Raw genomic sequence first — 13234 nt, 5'->3', positions numbered from 1 at the left:
CTAATATTTCTAAATTATAAACTTAATTCTTTTTCTTAATTATTACTATCATTTAATTTTTTATTTTTTGACATTATTTCTAAACATTTGTAAATAAGAATAAAATTGCGAAAATTAGTAAAAATGAGTAAATAATATAAAATGTAATGTAAAAATAAAAAATGATAAACACAAGGTAGAGATAATAATTATATACACGACTCGATAATACAATACGAATCAAATACATATTAAAAATATTTTATTTAACAAATGAATTTGTAAATTTTTAGATTAGTTTAAAGTTATTATTATATTTTTTTTTGTATGTTTATATTACATTTATTAATAAAAGTAGTAAAATAACATTTATCACTTTTAAATATGGTTTGAATTTTTCGTATTTACATGTTATCCTTGATAGAAATATTAAATTACATGTAACTCGTAAAACAATTACATAAGCACATTACATCTAATTGTGAGCTGCTTGTAAAGAGTTCGTTTATTTGTTTACGAGCTTTGGTCGCGAACAACTCGTTAATTCGATTCATAAACTTTTTTCAAAAACAACTCATTAATTATACTCATAAGCAAAGTCACGAGCAAAGCTTGTAAAAATTCGATAAATGAAGAATTGAAGTCGAAGATAGAGTTTTCATTTTCACTTGAAATTTCTTTAATACAGATGTACGTAGTTTTTACATTTTCCTCTTTATAGAAATACACTATCGCTAAAAAAACAATCGAAACCAAATTGTTCATAAATATTAAAATCGAGTTTTGCTATACCCAAACTTGACTCGTTTATGAATTGAGTCTCAAAATCATACTTAAACTCAAGTCAATCAAGTGAAATACAGTTGAGTCGAATGTCGAGTCACTTATAAGCTGCTCAACTCATTTACAACCCAATAAATACGATACAAAATCAACACTAATTCAATCACACTGACACCATATTTTTTTTAGATTAGGAAAAAATTCCATCATTTAATACTACTTCGATAAATTGACATAATATTAATACAACACCAGTATAGAAACACAATTATTATTATTATTTACTTATTACTAGTTGTCAACCAAAAAAAAAAAAATTACTTATTACTATTTTTTTTTTTTTTTTCTGAAAGACAAAAGCGAAGCATTTTATTTTAATAATAAATTGTGTTTATATTTTAAGTATCGTGAATGCGAGATAAACACGCCGTATGAGTGATTGGACCCACCATTACTGTATTGGGTCTACTGTGGTCTCTTTCTCTTTCTCATTCTCTTTCCCGCATTTCTCTCCCTTCCTCAAAGCTAAAGATTGTTGATTACTATACTTCATTTTGTGTACCATACACTATACCGTTACCACACTTTCACAGCTCAAAACACCTTCGCATCATCATCTCCACTACCTTCTCCGTCCGTACATTTTGCTCACTTGTCCCTGGCTCTACCTGTATTTTCCGGTGGGAGTCCGATCTGTGTTCCTGCAATTCCAAATAGTCTATTAGCTGCCGGGAAAGTTTAATATTCTCTTTTGTTTTGTTTTTCTGTGTTTATTGATCTGGGATTGTATAGTTAATTATAACTGTCCGGAGTTCAGAGCTTCAACTTGAATTTGGTGCTCTTGGTATGTGGGTTGCACTTAATTGGAACCATGGATGTGTGGGTGTTCTGTTTTTGGACTTTTGGGGAAGAAGTGAAGCTGATTAGGTGAACTTTCAGGTTGTTACTTTCTATTGGATTTAATTAAACCTCTGATCTTTTTGAGAAGGGAGTTTAATTTTTGCTATTTTATTAACTGTCGGTTCAATTGAGGATTCCGGATCTCTTGGTTTTAGTCCATGGAGACTAGATTTGGAGGCGAAGCTCAAGCTCAAGCTCATCTCTTTTATGGCATGGGTGCTGCTAATATGCGGACAGTGGGGAAGAGAAATCTAGAATGGGATTTGAATGATTGGAAATGGGATGGCGATCTTTTTGTTGCTAGCTCTTTAAACCCGGTCCAAACTGGTGTTACGAGCACGCAATTCTTCCCTATTGCATCAGGAATTCCAACGAATGGGAATTCTTCAAATAGTTCATCCTCCTGCTCTGATGAAGTAAATCTAGGAATTGAGAAGAGGGAGTTGGAGAAAAGGAGAAGAGTTATTGTCATCGAAGATGACAATTTGAATGATCAGGAAGTGGGTACCCTGAGTTTGAAGCTTGGTGGGCATGGTTATCCAATTAGTGAAAGGGAGATGGGAAATTGGGAGGGAAATGTTGGAAAGAAGACGAAGTTGGTTGGGGGTAGCACAAGCCGTGCTGTTTGTCAGGTTGAAGATTGTGGTGCTGATCTGTGCAATGCCAAGGACTATCATAGGCGACATAAGGTCTGTGAAATGCATTCCAAGGCCAGCAAGGCCCTGGTGGGAAATGTTATGCAGCGTTTCTGTCAGCAGTGTAGTAGGTAAACATTCATTTTCTGTTTGATTTCAGTTGTGTTAGTTACCTTTTCTCTGTATTGCTTTCTCAACTGTCATGATAAAACAAGCACCGATTATGAATTGTGTCACTCACTCTAGTATCGTTATGGAACATGTGATGTCTAATTGCAGTGCAAAATTTAACATATAGTTTTCACAATCCCTATCACTCTAGTGATGTCTGTCATAAGCTTTATGGTTTCTCAAAATATTCTGAGTCTAACAGTGACCCTCAAATAGCACTCATAGCAGATGTTGGATTATTGTTATATCCCCTGTTAACAGTTTAGAGTTTTGTTTTATCATTGCCAGGTTTCATGTCCTTCAAGAATTTGATGAAGGAAAGCGAAGTTGTCGCAGACGTCTGGCTGGCCATAATAAGAGGAGGAGGAAAACTAATCCTGATCCTGTTGTTAATAGGAGCGCATTGAATGATGAACAAACTAGTAGCTATCTGTTGATAAGTCTCCTAAAGATACTTTCGAACATGCATTGTAAGTAGTTCTATTTTTTCCTGGAAATATTTAATTGTTTGGTTTTATTCATGAAGATACATACTTACTTTATCATATGCTTGATTGCTCTGGGGAACTATGGTATTGTCTTGTTTGTATGTCTTGGGACTAATTCTTTCTGCTACGAATGGCAGCTAATAGATCAGACCAGTTATCAGATCAAGCTTTATTATCTCATCTTCTAAGGAGCCTTGCAAGCCCGACTAATGAAAATGGAGGAAGAAACATTTCTGGACTTTTGCAGGAACCCCGAGACTCCCTGAATGATGGCTCTTCATTTGGAAATCCAGAGGTACTCTCAACTTCACTTTCAAATACTGAAGTACTTCTAACCTCTCCAAAATACCATCTGACAGTACCTGTTTCTGGGATGCTTCAGCAAATTGGACATCCAAATGGAGCTAATGTTGCAAATATACAAACCTCTGGGAAACCTGGCATTTATTCGGATATCCGAGACAGCACTGCAGGTCAGGTCAAGATGAACAATTTTGATTTGAATGACATATATGTTGACTTGGATGAGGGGGTTGAAGATATAGAGAGATCACCTGTCCCCATAAACTTGGGGGCTAGCTCCCTTGATTGTCCCCCATGGATGCAACAAGACTCGCATCAATCAAGTCCACCACAGACTAGTGGAAATTCTGATTCAGCATCTGCCCAGTCACCATCTAGTTCTAATGGAGATGCTCAGGTTTTTTTTTACTAGTCCTATTTTCGAAGAATGTATTAAGTATTGTGTACCCTTTAAACTGAATAGACATGATACTGAAAACTCCTAGGGAGATTCATTAATCTCTTTAATGCAAGTAATTTTGCACCGGTATGGTGGCATATCCTAAGGTAGTTACACTGTCCTGAATTTTGATTTCGTTAGTAAGAAGACCTTTAGATTAATCGAGACTATGGTAGTTTGTGCTTTGGAATATGGAGATTGAATTATTTTTCAAGTTTTAGTAAAGCATATTGTTGATAGTGGTATTAGTTTTCTAGATATGTGCATAAATATGTTTCTGCAGCATTTGATTTTTTGTGTTATATTTTAATATCTAATGGTGACTCTCATCTGCTTACGTTTCAGTGTCGCACAGATCGAATTATTTTCAAACTTTTTGGTAAAGATCCAAATGATTTTCCTCGTGTCCTTAGAGCACAGGTACTAAAAATTAATATGTAATTGCAGTTGTTTGGCATTTTCTTCATCTCAGAGTATTTTTTATGGTCAAATATTATGATTTTCAGATTTTGGACTGGCTATCTCATAGTCCCACTGACATTGAGAGCTACATTCGGCCTGGTTGTGTCATTCTAACCGTTTACCTTCGTCAATCTGAAGCGTCATGGGAGGAAGTAAGTTTTGTGTATGCTCTTATTTTTCCATTTCTGAAACATCCTGGACAAGATGTATGGCCTTACAGTTTGATTTCCTGTTGTGCAGCTTTCCTGTAATCTCAGCTCCAGTTTAAGTAGGCTTCTTGATGCGTCAGATGATGCTTTTTGGGGAACTGGATGGGTTTGCATTTGGGCTCAGAATCAAATAGCGTTTCTTTCCAATGGTCTCTAGCCTTTTATATTTCACGTAATTTAGTTTGTAGTGATATCTTAGAATTTTTTGATGGGAAAAGCATTTAACTAAGGATTTTTGGTGCTGCAGGTCAGGTTGTTGTGGATAGGTCCTTACCTCTTGGAAGTAGTAACTATAGTAAAATCTTAAGCGTCAAACCAATTGCTTTACCTGCTACTGAGAGAGCGGAGTTTGTGATTAAAGGTGTAAACCTATGTCTGCCTACAACAAGGTAACTGTTGGCTTAATTTTCCAGTGCAAAACTGCTAGTGAAATTATGGTTTTGTTGAATAATCTTTTTCTTTTGTTTGTTCAATAGGCTGCTAAACTCCTGTTATATCTCTTGCTTTCATTTTGTCAGGTTCCTGTGTGCAGTAGAAGGGAAATATATGGTTCAGGAAAATACTCAAGAATTAAAGGATGGTGTTGTTGATAACAGCAGACGGCATGATGAGCTCCAATGTGTAAATTTTTGTTGCTCCATCCCCACAGTATCTGGAAGAGGCTTCATTGAGGTGCTGTTCCTCACCCTTGTTGCATATCTATTATTTTGTTCCCTCTTTTTCGTTTAATACTTGATCGATTAGTTTCAGATGTGTGAATTTTGGCTCATCAATTGAGTTTTTTCATTGCACTTTGGGTACAATATATAAATTTATGGTCTCAGCCTCTCAGGGTGCATCTACGTTGGAATGTATGTACAAGTAGTAGTTGAAGTCATTTGGTTGTAATGTTTTGAGTCCGATATATATTTGCGTGGGTTAGATTTATTATTACAGCGTTTTGGACGTCATTATCTTCTCAATATATTACCTCGTGATATGATGGCAGATTGATAGCTATATGCAGTGACCGCACCTACTATGTGTAAACCAAATATCTTGTTTATGTATTATTCAAGGCTATATACTTTAATTGTGTTGCACTTAACAAAATGTGTTGCAAGATGCTTTTCCATACTTTTCCACTAACTGTCGTAGAAATTTCTGTGCTGGTAAGAGGATAGTAGGATTGCAATAGCAGCTAGCTGATTGCTTAAGTTTGGCAGTAATGATTTCGTTAAGAAACTAAAATTAGAAAGATATAACCAGGAGTGCAAGCTTTTCTCCTTCGCCCCTATTGCAGTACCTTCTTTTCAGTGTATAATCTTGGAAATATGATTACAAAATCATTGATACTTTTATGGTCATTCAATTGCCTAGTTTGTTAATTATCTTCATTTTAAAACAGACTCATATATTTCTTAATTTGATCTGCTATTGACTATGCTTGGTTCTTCAGACAGTAACTCTATCCCCAACCTGTATAGAATTTGTTTTCTGGATGTGGTTCTCATTGATTATAAGCTCTCTTTTGAACATGTTTTCACATTTTAATTAAAACTCTGCTTTGTGCAGATTGAAGATCATGGGTTCAGCACTAGTTTCTTCCCTTTCATAGTTGCAGAAGAAGATGTTTGCTCAGAGATCTGTATGCTTGAAGATGCATTGGAATTTACTGAAACAGATGCTGATGTTGGTGGAACCAGTAAAATGGAGGCCAAAAATCAAGCTATGGACTTCATTCATGAAATAGGTTGGCTTCTTCATAGAAGCCAATTGAAGTTTAGATTGGGAAACTTGGATCCTTGCACAGACCTCTTCCCTTTTATAAGGTTCAAGTGGCTCATGGAGTTCTCTATGGACCATGAATGGTGTGCTGTAGTGAAAAAACTCTTGAATATGCTTCTCAATGGAGCTGTTGGTATAGAAGAGCACTCATCTCTAAACCTGGCAGTAGCAGAAATGTGCCTTCTTCACCGGGCTGTGCGGAAGAATTCTAGGTCTCTTGTGGAACTTCTTTTAATATACGTCCCCGAGAAATCAGAAATTGAAAACAAGTTGCTGACTGGTGGAAGCCATGAGAATTTTCTATTTCGACCGGATGTTGCAGGACCTGCTGGTTTGACACCTCTACACATTGCAGCTGGGAAAGATGGTTCTGAAGACGTATTGGACGCATTAACTAATGATCCTGGCATGGTAATATTTTCTCTAAGTAATTTTATTTTTTGACATGTCAACCAAAAAAAAAAAAACTTTCTAATTGCTTTTTTTTCTAATGAAGATTTGCCTCTGCTCTTCTGTTTGGTTCATATCATTGCTGTTGACCTCTGCGAATGGTTGTGCTTTCATTGCATTTATATAGGAGCTACTGTATTATGACTTTATTCTCTATATCCTTGACCAAAATCATGGCCTGGGGATCTGTACTTTCATATGCGCAAAAGTTTAGGCTTGTAGGGAAAAGTTATGCAGGTCATTGATGGCCAAGCTATCAAGCATTTGCTGTCGAGTCCTCCCATAGGTCGGAGGGTTTCCTTTTGAATGCATAATTTTTATGAGATTGTTTTCTTCTTAGTGAGGGCGAGCCTTGGCGCAACGGTAAACGTTGTTGTCGTGTGACCAAGAGGTCACGGGTTCGAGTCTTAGGAGCTGCCTCTTGCCAAATAAATTGGCAGGGGAAGGCTTGCCCCCAGTACACCCTTGTGGTGGGACCCCTCCCCGGACCCTCGCTCAGCGGGGACGCCTAGTGCGACCGGGCCGCCCTTTTTTTTTTTTTTTTTTTTCTTAGTTTAAATATAATGATTATACACGCTATATAGGACGAGCATAGTTTTGTGCGATCATTCTCGAAGTTAGATCTTGGGCTGCATGGTTGTGACCAGTTTTGGCTGTCTTAGTTATTAATTAATGATATTCATTGAATATTTTGCATAATTTGTGTTTTTTCCTGTAAAGTATAATACGGAAATTGAATCCAGTAGAACCTCAAAATCATCCTTGGATATGCATATTGTCATTTCAGGTGGGAATTGAAGCATGGAAGAATGCTCATGACAGCACAGGATTTACTCCTGAAGCTTATGCTCGATTACGGGGCCACTACTCCTACATCCATTTGGTACAAAAGAAAATCAACAAAAGACCTGCTGCTGTTGGGCATCATGTGGTAGTTGATATTCCAAACCCGCAACCCGACTCCGACAAAAACCAGAAGCAAAATGGAGTAGTGAGCAACAGCTTTGAGATTGTGCAAAGAGCAATAAGACCGTGCAAGGTTTGCCATCAGAAACAACAGTATGGAGCAGTTGGAAGGTCTTTATTATACAGACCAGCAATGCTATCTATGGTGGCCATTGCTGCGGTTTGCGTGTGTGTCGCACTTTTATTCAAGAGTTGTCCTGAAGTTGTGTATGTATTCCGTCCCTTTAGGTGGGAATTGTTGGAATACGGAACAAGCTGATGGATGACATATAAGCATTTATAGACTGTAAAGTTTGAAAATTTACTATGTAACAGTGCAGTGTTGTGGACAACTTCTCAGATTCTGTAATGTTATTGACATACATACTTATTCCCTGTTGGGGTATTTTTAAACTGTAATTTTGGTACACTCTGTGACATGTTATAATTGGCATTATATTATCCCCTTTCTTTTGTAACAGTGTTAATTCCTTCTTAACCAGCTGAGATGGATTATAAATTTATAAACACTTGTTTCTTATGATTCTTTAAATGAAGGTGAAAGTTGTATTTCAATTTCAACTTCTTCAAATGCAATGGGAGGAAACTTTTCCCTGTATCTTGGGAAATATTGTTCAAATTGTAAATGTTCATAAGAAAAAACTATGTATTGATTGTTTATGAGAAAAAATATATTTGTTTTCTCGTAATGAAGAATGACTAATATTATATATATGCAGTTTTAAGGAGGAAGAAATCAAAACATAACAATATGAGCATATAAATATTTACATTAAAAGGGGAACAAGTGTCTGTTTGGTTCTTCTTATTGTATTTTTACTCTAAATAGTAGAATAGTAGTGTTTGGTTAGAACTGAGAAACGATTGGTAATAACTATTTCGAAAAAAATCTTTAAATCAATTAATATCTATCACCAACATGCCGAAGCAACCTGCTGCGGGTACCACTCCCAAGGGGTGGTGCCGCTCTCTAGCAAGCTCCCTCAATAGAGATAGAAGAAGGTGTCCAACCCCTATAGGTTGGCCTTTTGTTTATTAGTATAAAATGTTTTTTTTTTATTCGTGATCCTAACAATCAAGAGAAGATATGGTGACTGATGATGTGCCTGAAAAACCTACAAACAAATGCCCAAACAAAAAGGGTTGCTGCTTCAGAATACTATGGAAGCATTGATTTTATATCGAATTGATAATGATATTTGTATGAAGGATAGAGTTCTAGCTAAGTTATTCAAAATTCATTCTTGTATTCTTAGTTGCACGCTGTTGAATTCAAATTTAGCAAATTTGATTTGTATAAAATTCGAATTCAATGTCAAGTTACAGAAATTTTCATACAAATGTCAATTTTTAAAAGGCAAAATGTCATCATCAATTCTATATCTAATTGTAATTTCTCTAAAATCAACAAAATAGAACAAATGAAGGCTTTCCAATATGTACAATCTCAAAGATAGAACAACCCATGATATTAGAAGAATAATTTTGATGGGACAAGTCAATGCAGAGTGAATAATAGAGGTGAAACCAGAAGAAATGGCCACTAACCTAAGGAAATATTTGAATAACAATATCAGCTAAATAGCTCTTCAAAAATGTATTGTAGGGAGGGAAGAGTTCGAGCTAGGTTTTTCAAAGTTCATTTGTTGTATTTGTAGGATATTGAATTGAGATTCACCAATTGGAATTTGTATCAAATTCCAATACAATGCGAAGTTACATAAATTTTTAAAAGAAAAATCTCACCATCAATTCTATATTTAATTACTATTTTTTGTGGAATCAACATTATACAACAAATCCGAACTTTCCAACATCAACAATCAATAGAAATAAAAATCATTCTTGTACAACCTCACTGACCCAACAAATCATGAATTTAGAAGGAAGATTTTGATGGGACAAGCTGATGTATTTCATAGTCGTAGGCTATTGAATTCAGATTACCAAATTTAACGGGTGTTGTTAAACCCAACTCCAAATTCCCACCCCTAGTCTCGTGAAAGGACGAAAATGCCTTTTCATGAGTTTTGGGAGGGGAATTTCTATTTTTTTTTTGCCAATCCGACACGTGGGCGTGTGGATATCACGCCTCAACGCGTGGTCGGACGTGATATACACACGCCTCACCGCGTGGTCGGACGTGATAGCCCCACGACTCACCGCAAGGTCAGACAGTTGGCTATCACGTCCGACCACGCGGTGAGGCGTGTGTATATCACGTCCGGCCACGCGTTGAGGCGTGATATACACACGCCCGCGTGTCGGATTGGCAAAAAAATTAGCTTTTTAAACCCGTAAATAGGCCGTGAAACCCGTAAATAGGCCGTTAAACCCGTAACTACAGAATTGTACGTAACAAATAAAATTTAAAAACATAAAAATTAAAATAAACATTAATAAACATAAACATTTATAAACGTAAAAGAGTAAATATAATATCTACAACAAAAAGTGTTAAAATGTATGAATTTCTACAAAAAAAAAAAAAAATTCAACTCGCCCGACGCTACGCATCCATAAACTCATCCATCTCCCTCTTAATGCATGGAACATTCTCGTCAGATCGGTGGGTAGCCGATAGTTGGATGACACGCCACAACCAGCTAATCCACTGCAAAAAAAAAATTAATAAATAAATATTAACAATTAAACACATATAAACTAATACTAAATAATAATATTAAATAATAATAAACTTACAAATTCGCTGTTGGCGCGAGCATGCTGTACCGGTCCAGCCTGTGGTGCATGAAGGAGATGGGGATGCGAATGTCGCCTATACCAGTCCATATAAGCAGGCTCACAGGCAGTGGGATCGTATCCAACAGGTCGGCATCTCCTCCGATCAATGCCCCGAGCCAATGGAAATCTCCGCCAGGTATCCTCAACTGTGACTAAGGAATGCGTGAGCTTATACGCTATAGATCTCCATGGTCGTACTGCTTTATCAGGTCTAATACGCTCAGCTGGGATAGGCTGAGTATATCCGACCTATCGCAGCGCTCGATCGGGCATATACGGCTCGACGATGTCTCTACACCGTATCCAACCGGCGTAGGACACTCGAAGCCGATCATCATCGGGGACAGGACCATAAGGCAACCACGTCACCTGGAAAAAAAGTAATACTCAATAAAAAATATAATATACTATAAATAATACTTAAATTAATTCTAAAATTTTATAAAATACCTCTGCCGCCGTCATACGGTCCAGCTGCCCGCGAAAGGTATCTAGTCGGGCGGTCGTCTTGCCTGGTACCCCGACCTCCCATCTCAGTGCACGGGCATGGTCAGCTGGGATCAAGTGAGCTCCTCTATGCGGCCGGAACACCGGAAAATACTCGTATATCCATGCCTGCAGTAGGGTCAAACATCCGCATATACCTGAACAGTCTCCTCTGCTCGCTATCCCCAACTGCCGGTACAACATGGCTAGTGTAGCAGACCCCCATGATAGTCCAGCTACCCCGCTGACACCGCTGTAAACCTCAGCAAGATGGGCCGGCCTAATCCTATCTCCACTCTTGTCAACAAACAGAGTGGATCCAAGCATAAGCCACATCCACGCTGTGGCCCGAGTAGCGTCATCCCTACCCTCGGTTAGAAGCCCCTGTACAGCCCCAACAAATACACCTCCACCACCCCATAAATGTCGGGTCGGCAACAGAAGCTCAGCCTGACTCACCCCAAACATCATCATACACATGGCATGAAGCCCGTTAGTAGGGGGAGACTCGGACACCATCGGACCGTCGATCGGGATCCGAAAGAATCTGCCACACATCATGCAGCTGGATAGTCATCTCCCCGAACGACATGTGGAAGGAGTTCGTATCGGGCTGCCACCGCTCCACGAACGCAGTCAATAGCGGAGTGTCGAGGTTCTTGAACATGGCATGTGGAATGTGAGACAAACCAGTCTTCTCGATCATCTCCCCCAGCTGTAAAATGACACATATACAATTTATACAATTACTGAATGTTTTTTATGTTTATAGTTAAAAATACAAATTACAATAAATGTTGACACACTATATTTTGCTTACCTCGGGTGACGCACCAGAAAACCACTGACACAAATCTCAGCATGCTGTTGATCTGTTGTAGCATGTCAGAAACGGCCGAATCTCTCCTCCCAACATCCGTGAGGCAATATGTCCTAGAAAACTAGGAATCACGGAACCATCAACAGGACCACCATCAACCGGTGCAGTAACTACCCAGCTCTCGTCCTCACTAACTTTGGGACGTTTGCTTGTCCCTGAAAATTATAAAATTATATTAAAATATCCTAAAAAAATACTAAATTATACTAAAATTATACTAAAATATACCAATTTATTCTAAAATTATACTAAAATATACTAAAATTATCCTAAAATATACTAAATTATACTAAAATATACTAAATTTATACTAAAGTTATACCAAATTATAGTAAAATTATACTAAAATATACTAAATTATACTAAAATTATACTAAAATATACCTAAATTATACTAAAATTATACTAAAATATACTAAATTATACTAAAAAATACTAAAATTATACTAAATTATACTAAAATTATACTAAAATATACTAACATATACTAATATTATACTAAATTATACTAAAATTATAAATATACTAAAATATACTAATATACTAAAATTATAAAAAATACATGTACTCGCAAAACGACCTCCTACGCGCTGGGTCGGCTGTCTCCCCGGGGTCGGCTGCTCATCGCTCTCCTCAACCTCGCGATCATGTGCAACTGCAGACTGTCGCACTGCCCGGGCTGTCACATCCAGGTAGTCCTGAAAAGAATCGCTATCAGGCTCTCTGTCATCAAAATCAGTCGCCCCCTCTGATCCATGAATATCGGGCTGATCCACAATCGGCCCCCTCCTCACTTGCTCCGTCGCAGCCCCTCTCAGCCTACGAGTAGATCCATCAATACCACACAATCTCGTATGCTGTGGTGTATCATCCTCGTCGTCCATATCTAGACGATGAGCAGATGACAGGATGGATTTTCCACCCCTAGTAGGCCGCTCCGTCTACAAAAAAAATTACACTAAATTAATAAAATTGTAAATAATGTAAATTATACTAAATTTATAAAATTATGCTAAAATACTACTAAATTAATACAATTGATAATAATAAATTACACTAAATTAATAAAATTATAATAAATTATACTAAAGTTATACTCAATTTATACTAAATTATACTAAATTTATACTAAATTTATAAAATTACCCTAAATTAATAAAATTGTAAAAATCATGCTAATACTATACTAAATTTATACTAAAATTAAACTAAAATTATAAAATTACACTAAATAATATAATTTTTTATAAAAAAACAACGTGGGACGTAAGGGAATCACGCCCGAACCACTGGGCAGGCGTATGAACATCACGCCATATCAGTGGTTCGGGCGTATGAGTATCACGCCCTACCACTGGTGCGGGCAAGTGGCTATCACGCCCGCACCACTGGTCGGGCGTGATACTCATACGCCCTAACCGCAGATCGGGCGTGATTCTCATACGCCCGACTGCGATTCCGGCGATTTTTTTTAAACCACCAACAGATTCAATTCGATCTAAATATCAACGAAATAAAGCGATAAATCTTACCATTTTAGCTTTTCCTTTACGGTTTCTGTCACCATCCAT

General features: G+C 37.1%; 1 protein-coding gene across 2 annotated transcripts; it reads left to right on the top strand.

The window, feature by feature from the left end:
• Window positions 1–1229: 1229 nt before the first annotated feature.
• Window positions 1230–8019, top strand: LOC136217190 (squamosa promoter-binding-like protein 1). Of its 2 annotated transcripts, XM_066003774.1 has the most exons (11): window positions 1231–2428; window positions 2757–2938; window positions 3094–3251; window positions 3339–3656; window positions 4044–4118; window positions 4205–4312; window positions 4401–4518; window positions 4617–4758; window positions 4888–5041; window positions 5924–6547; window positions 7374–8019. In XM_066003774.1, exons 1-11 carry the CDS (start codon window positions 1821–1823, stop codon window positions 7809–7811), a joined length of 2925 nt encoding a protein of 974 aa, XP_065859846.1. In that variant the 5' UTR covers window positions 1231–1820; the 3' UTR covers window positions 7812–8019. The 2 variants fall into 2 exon arrangements, with proteins under 2 accessions (XP_065859845.1, XP_065859846.1); XM_066003773.1 differs by having other exon boundaries at window positions 1230–2428; window positions 3094–3656.
• The last annotated feature ends 5215 nt before the right edge of the window (window positions 8020–13234 follow it).

This window comes from Euphorbia lathyris, chromosome 2 (assembly GCF_963576675.1).
Source record: "Euphorbia lathyris chromosome 2, ddEupLath1.1, whole genome shotgun sequence".
Taxonomy (NCBI): Eukaryota; Viridiplantae; Streptophyta; class Magnoliopsida; order Malpighiales; family Euphorbiaceae; genus Euphorbia; species Euphorbia lathyris.
Note: the sequence above shows the minus strand (reverse complement) of the source record. Positions and strands in the feature narration are given on the sequence as shown.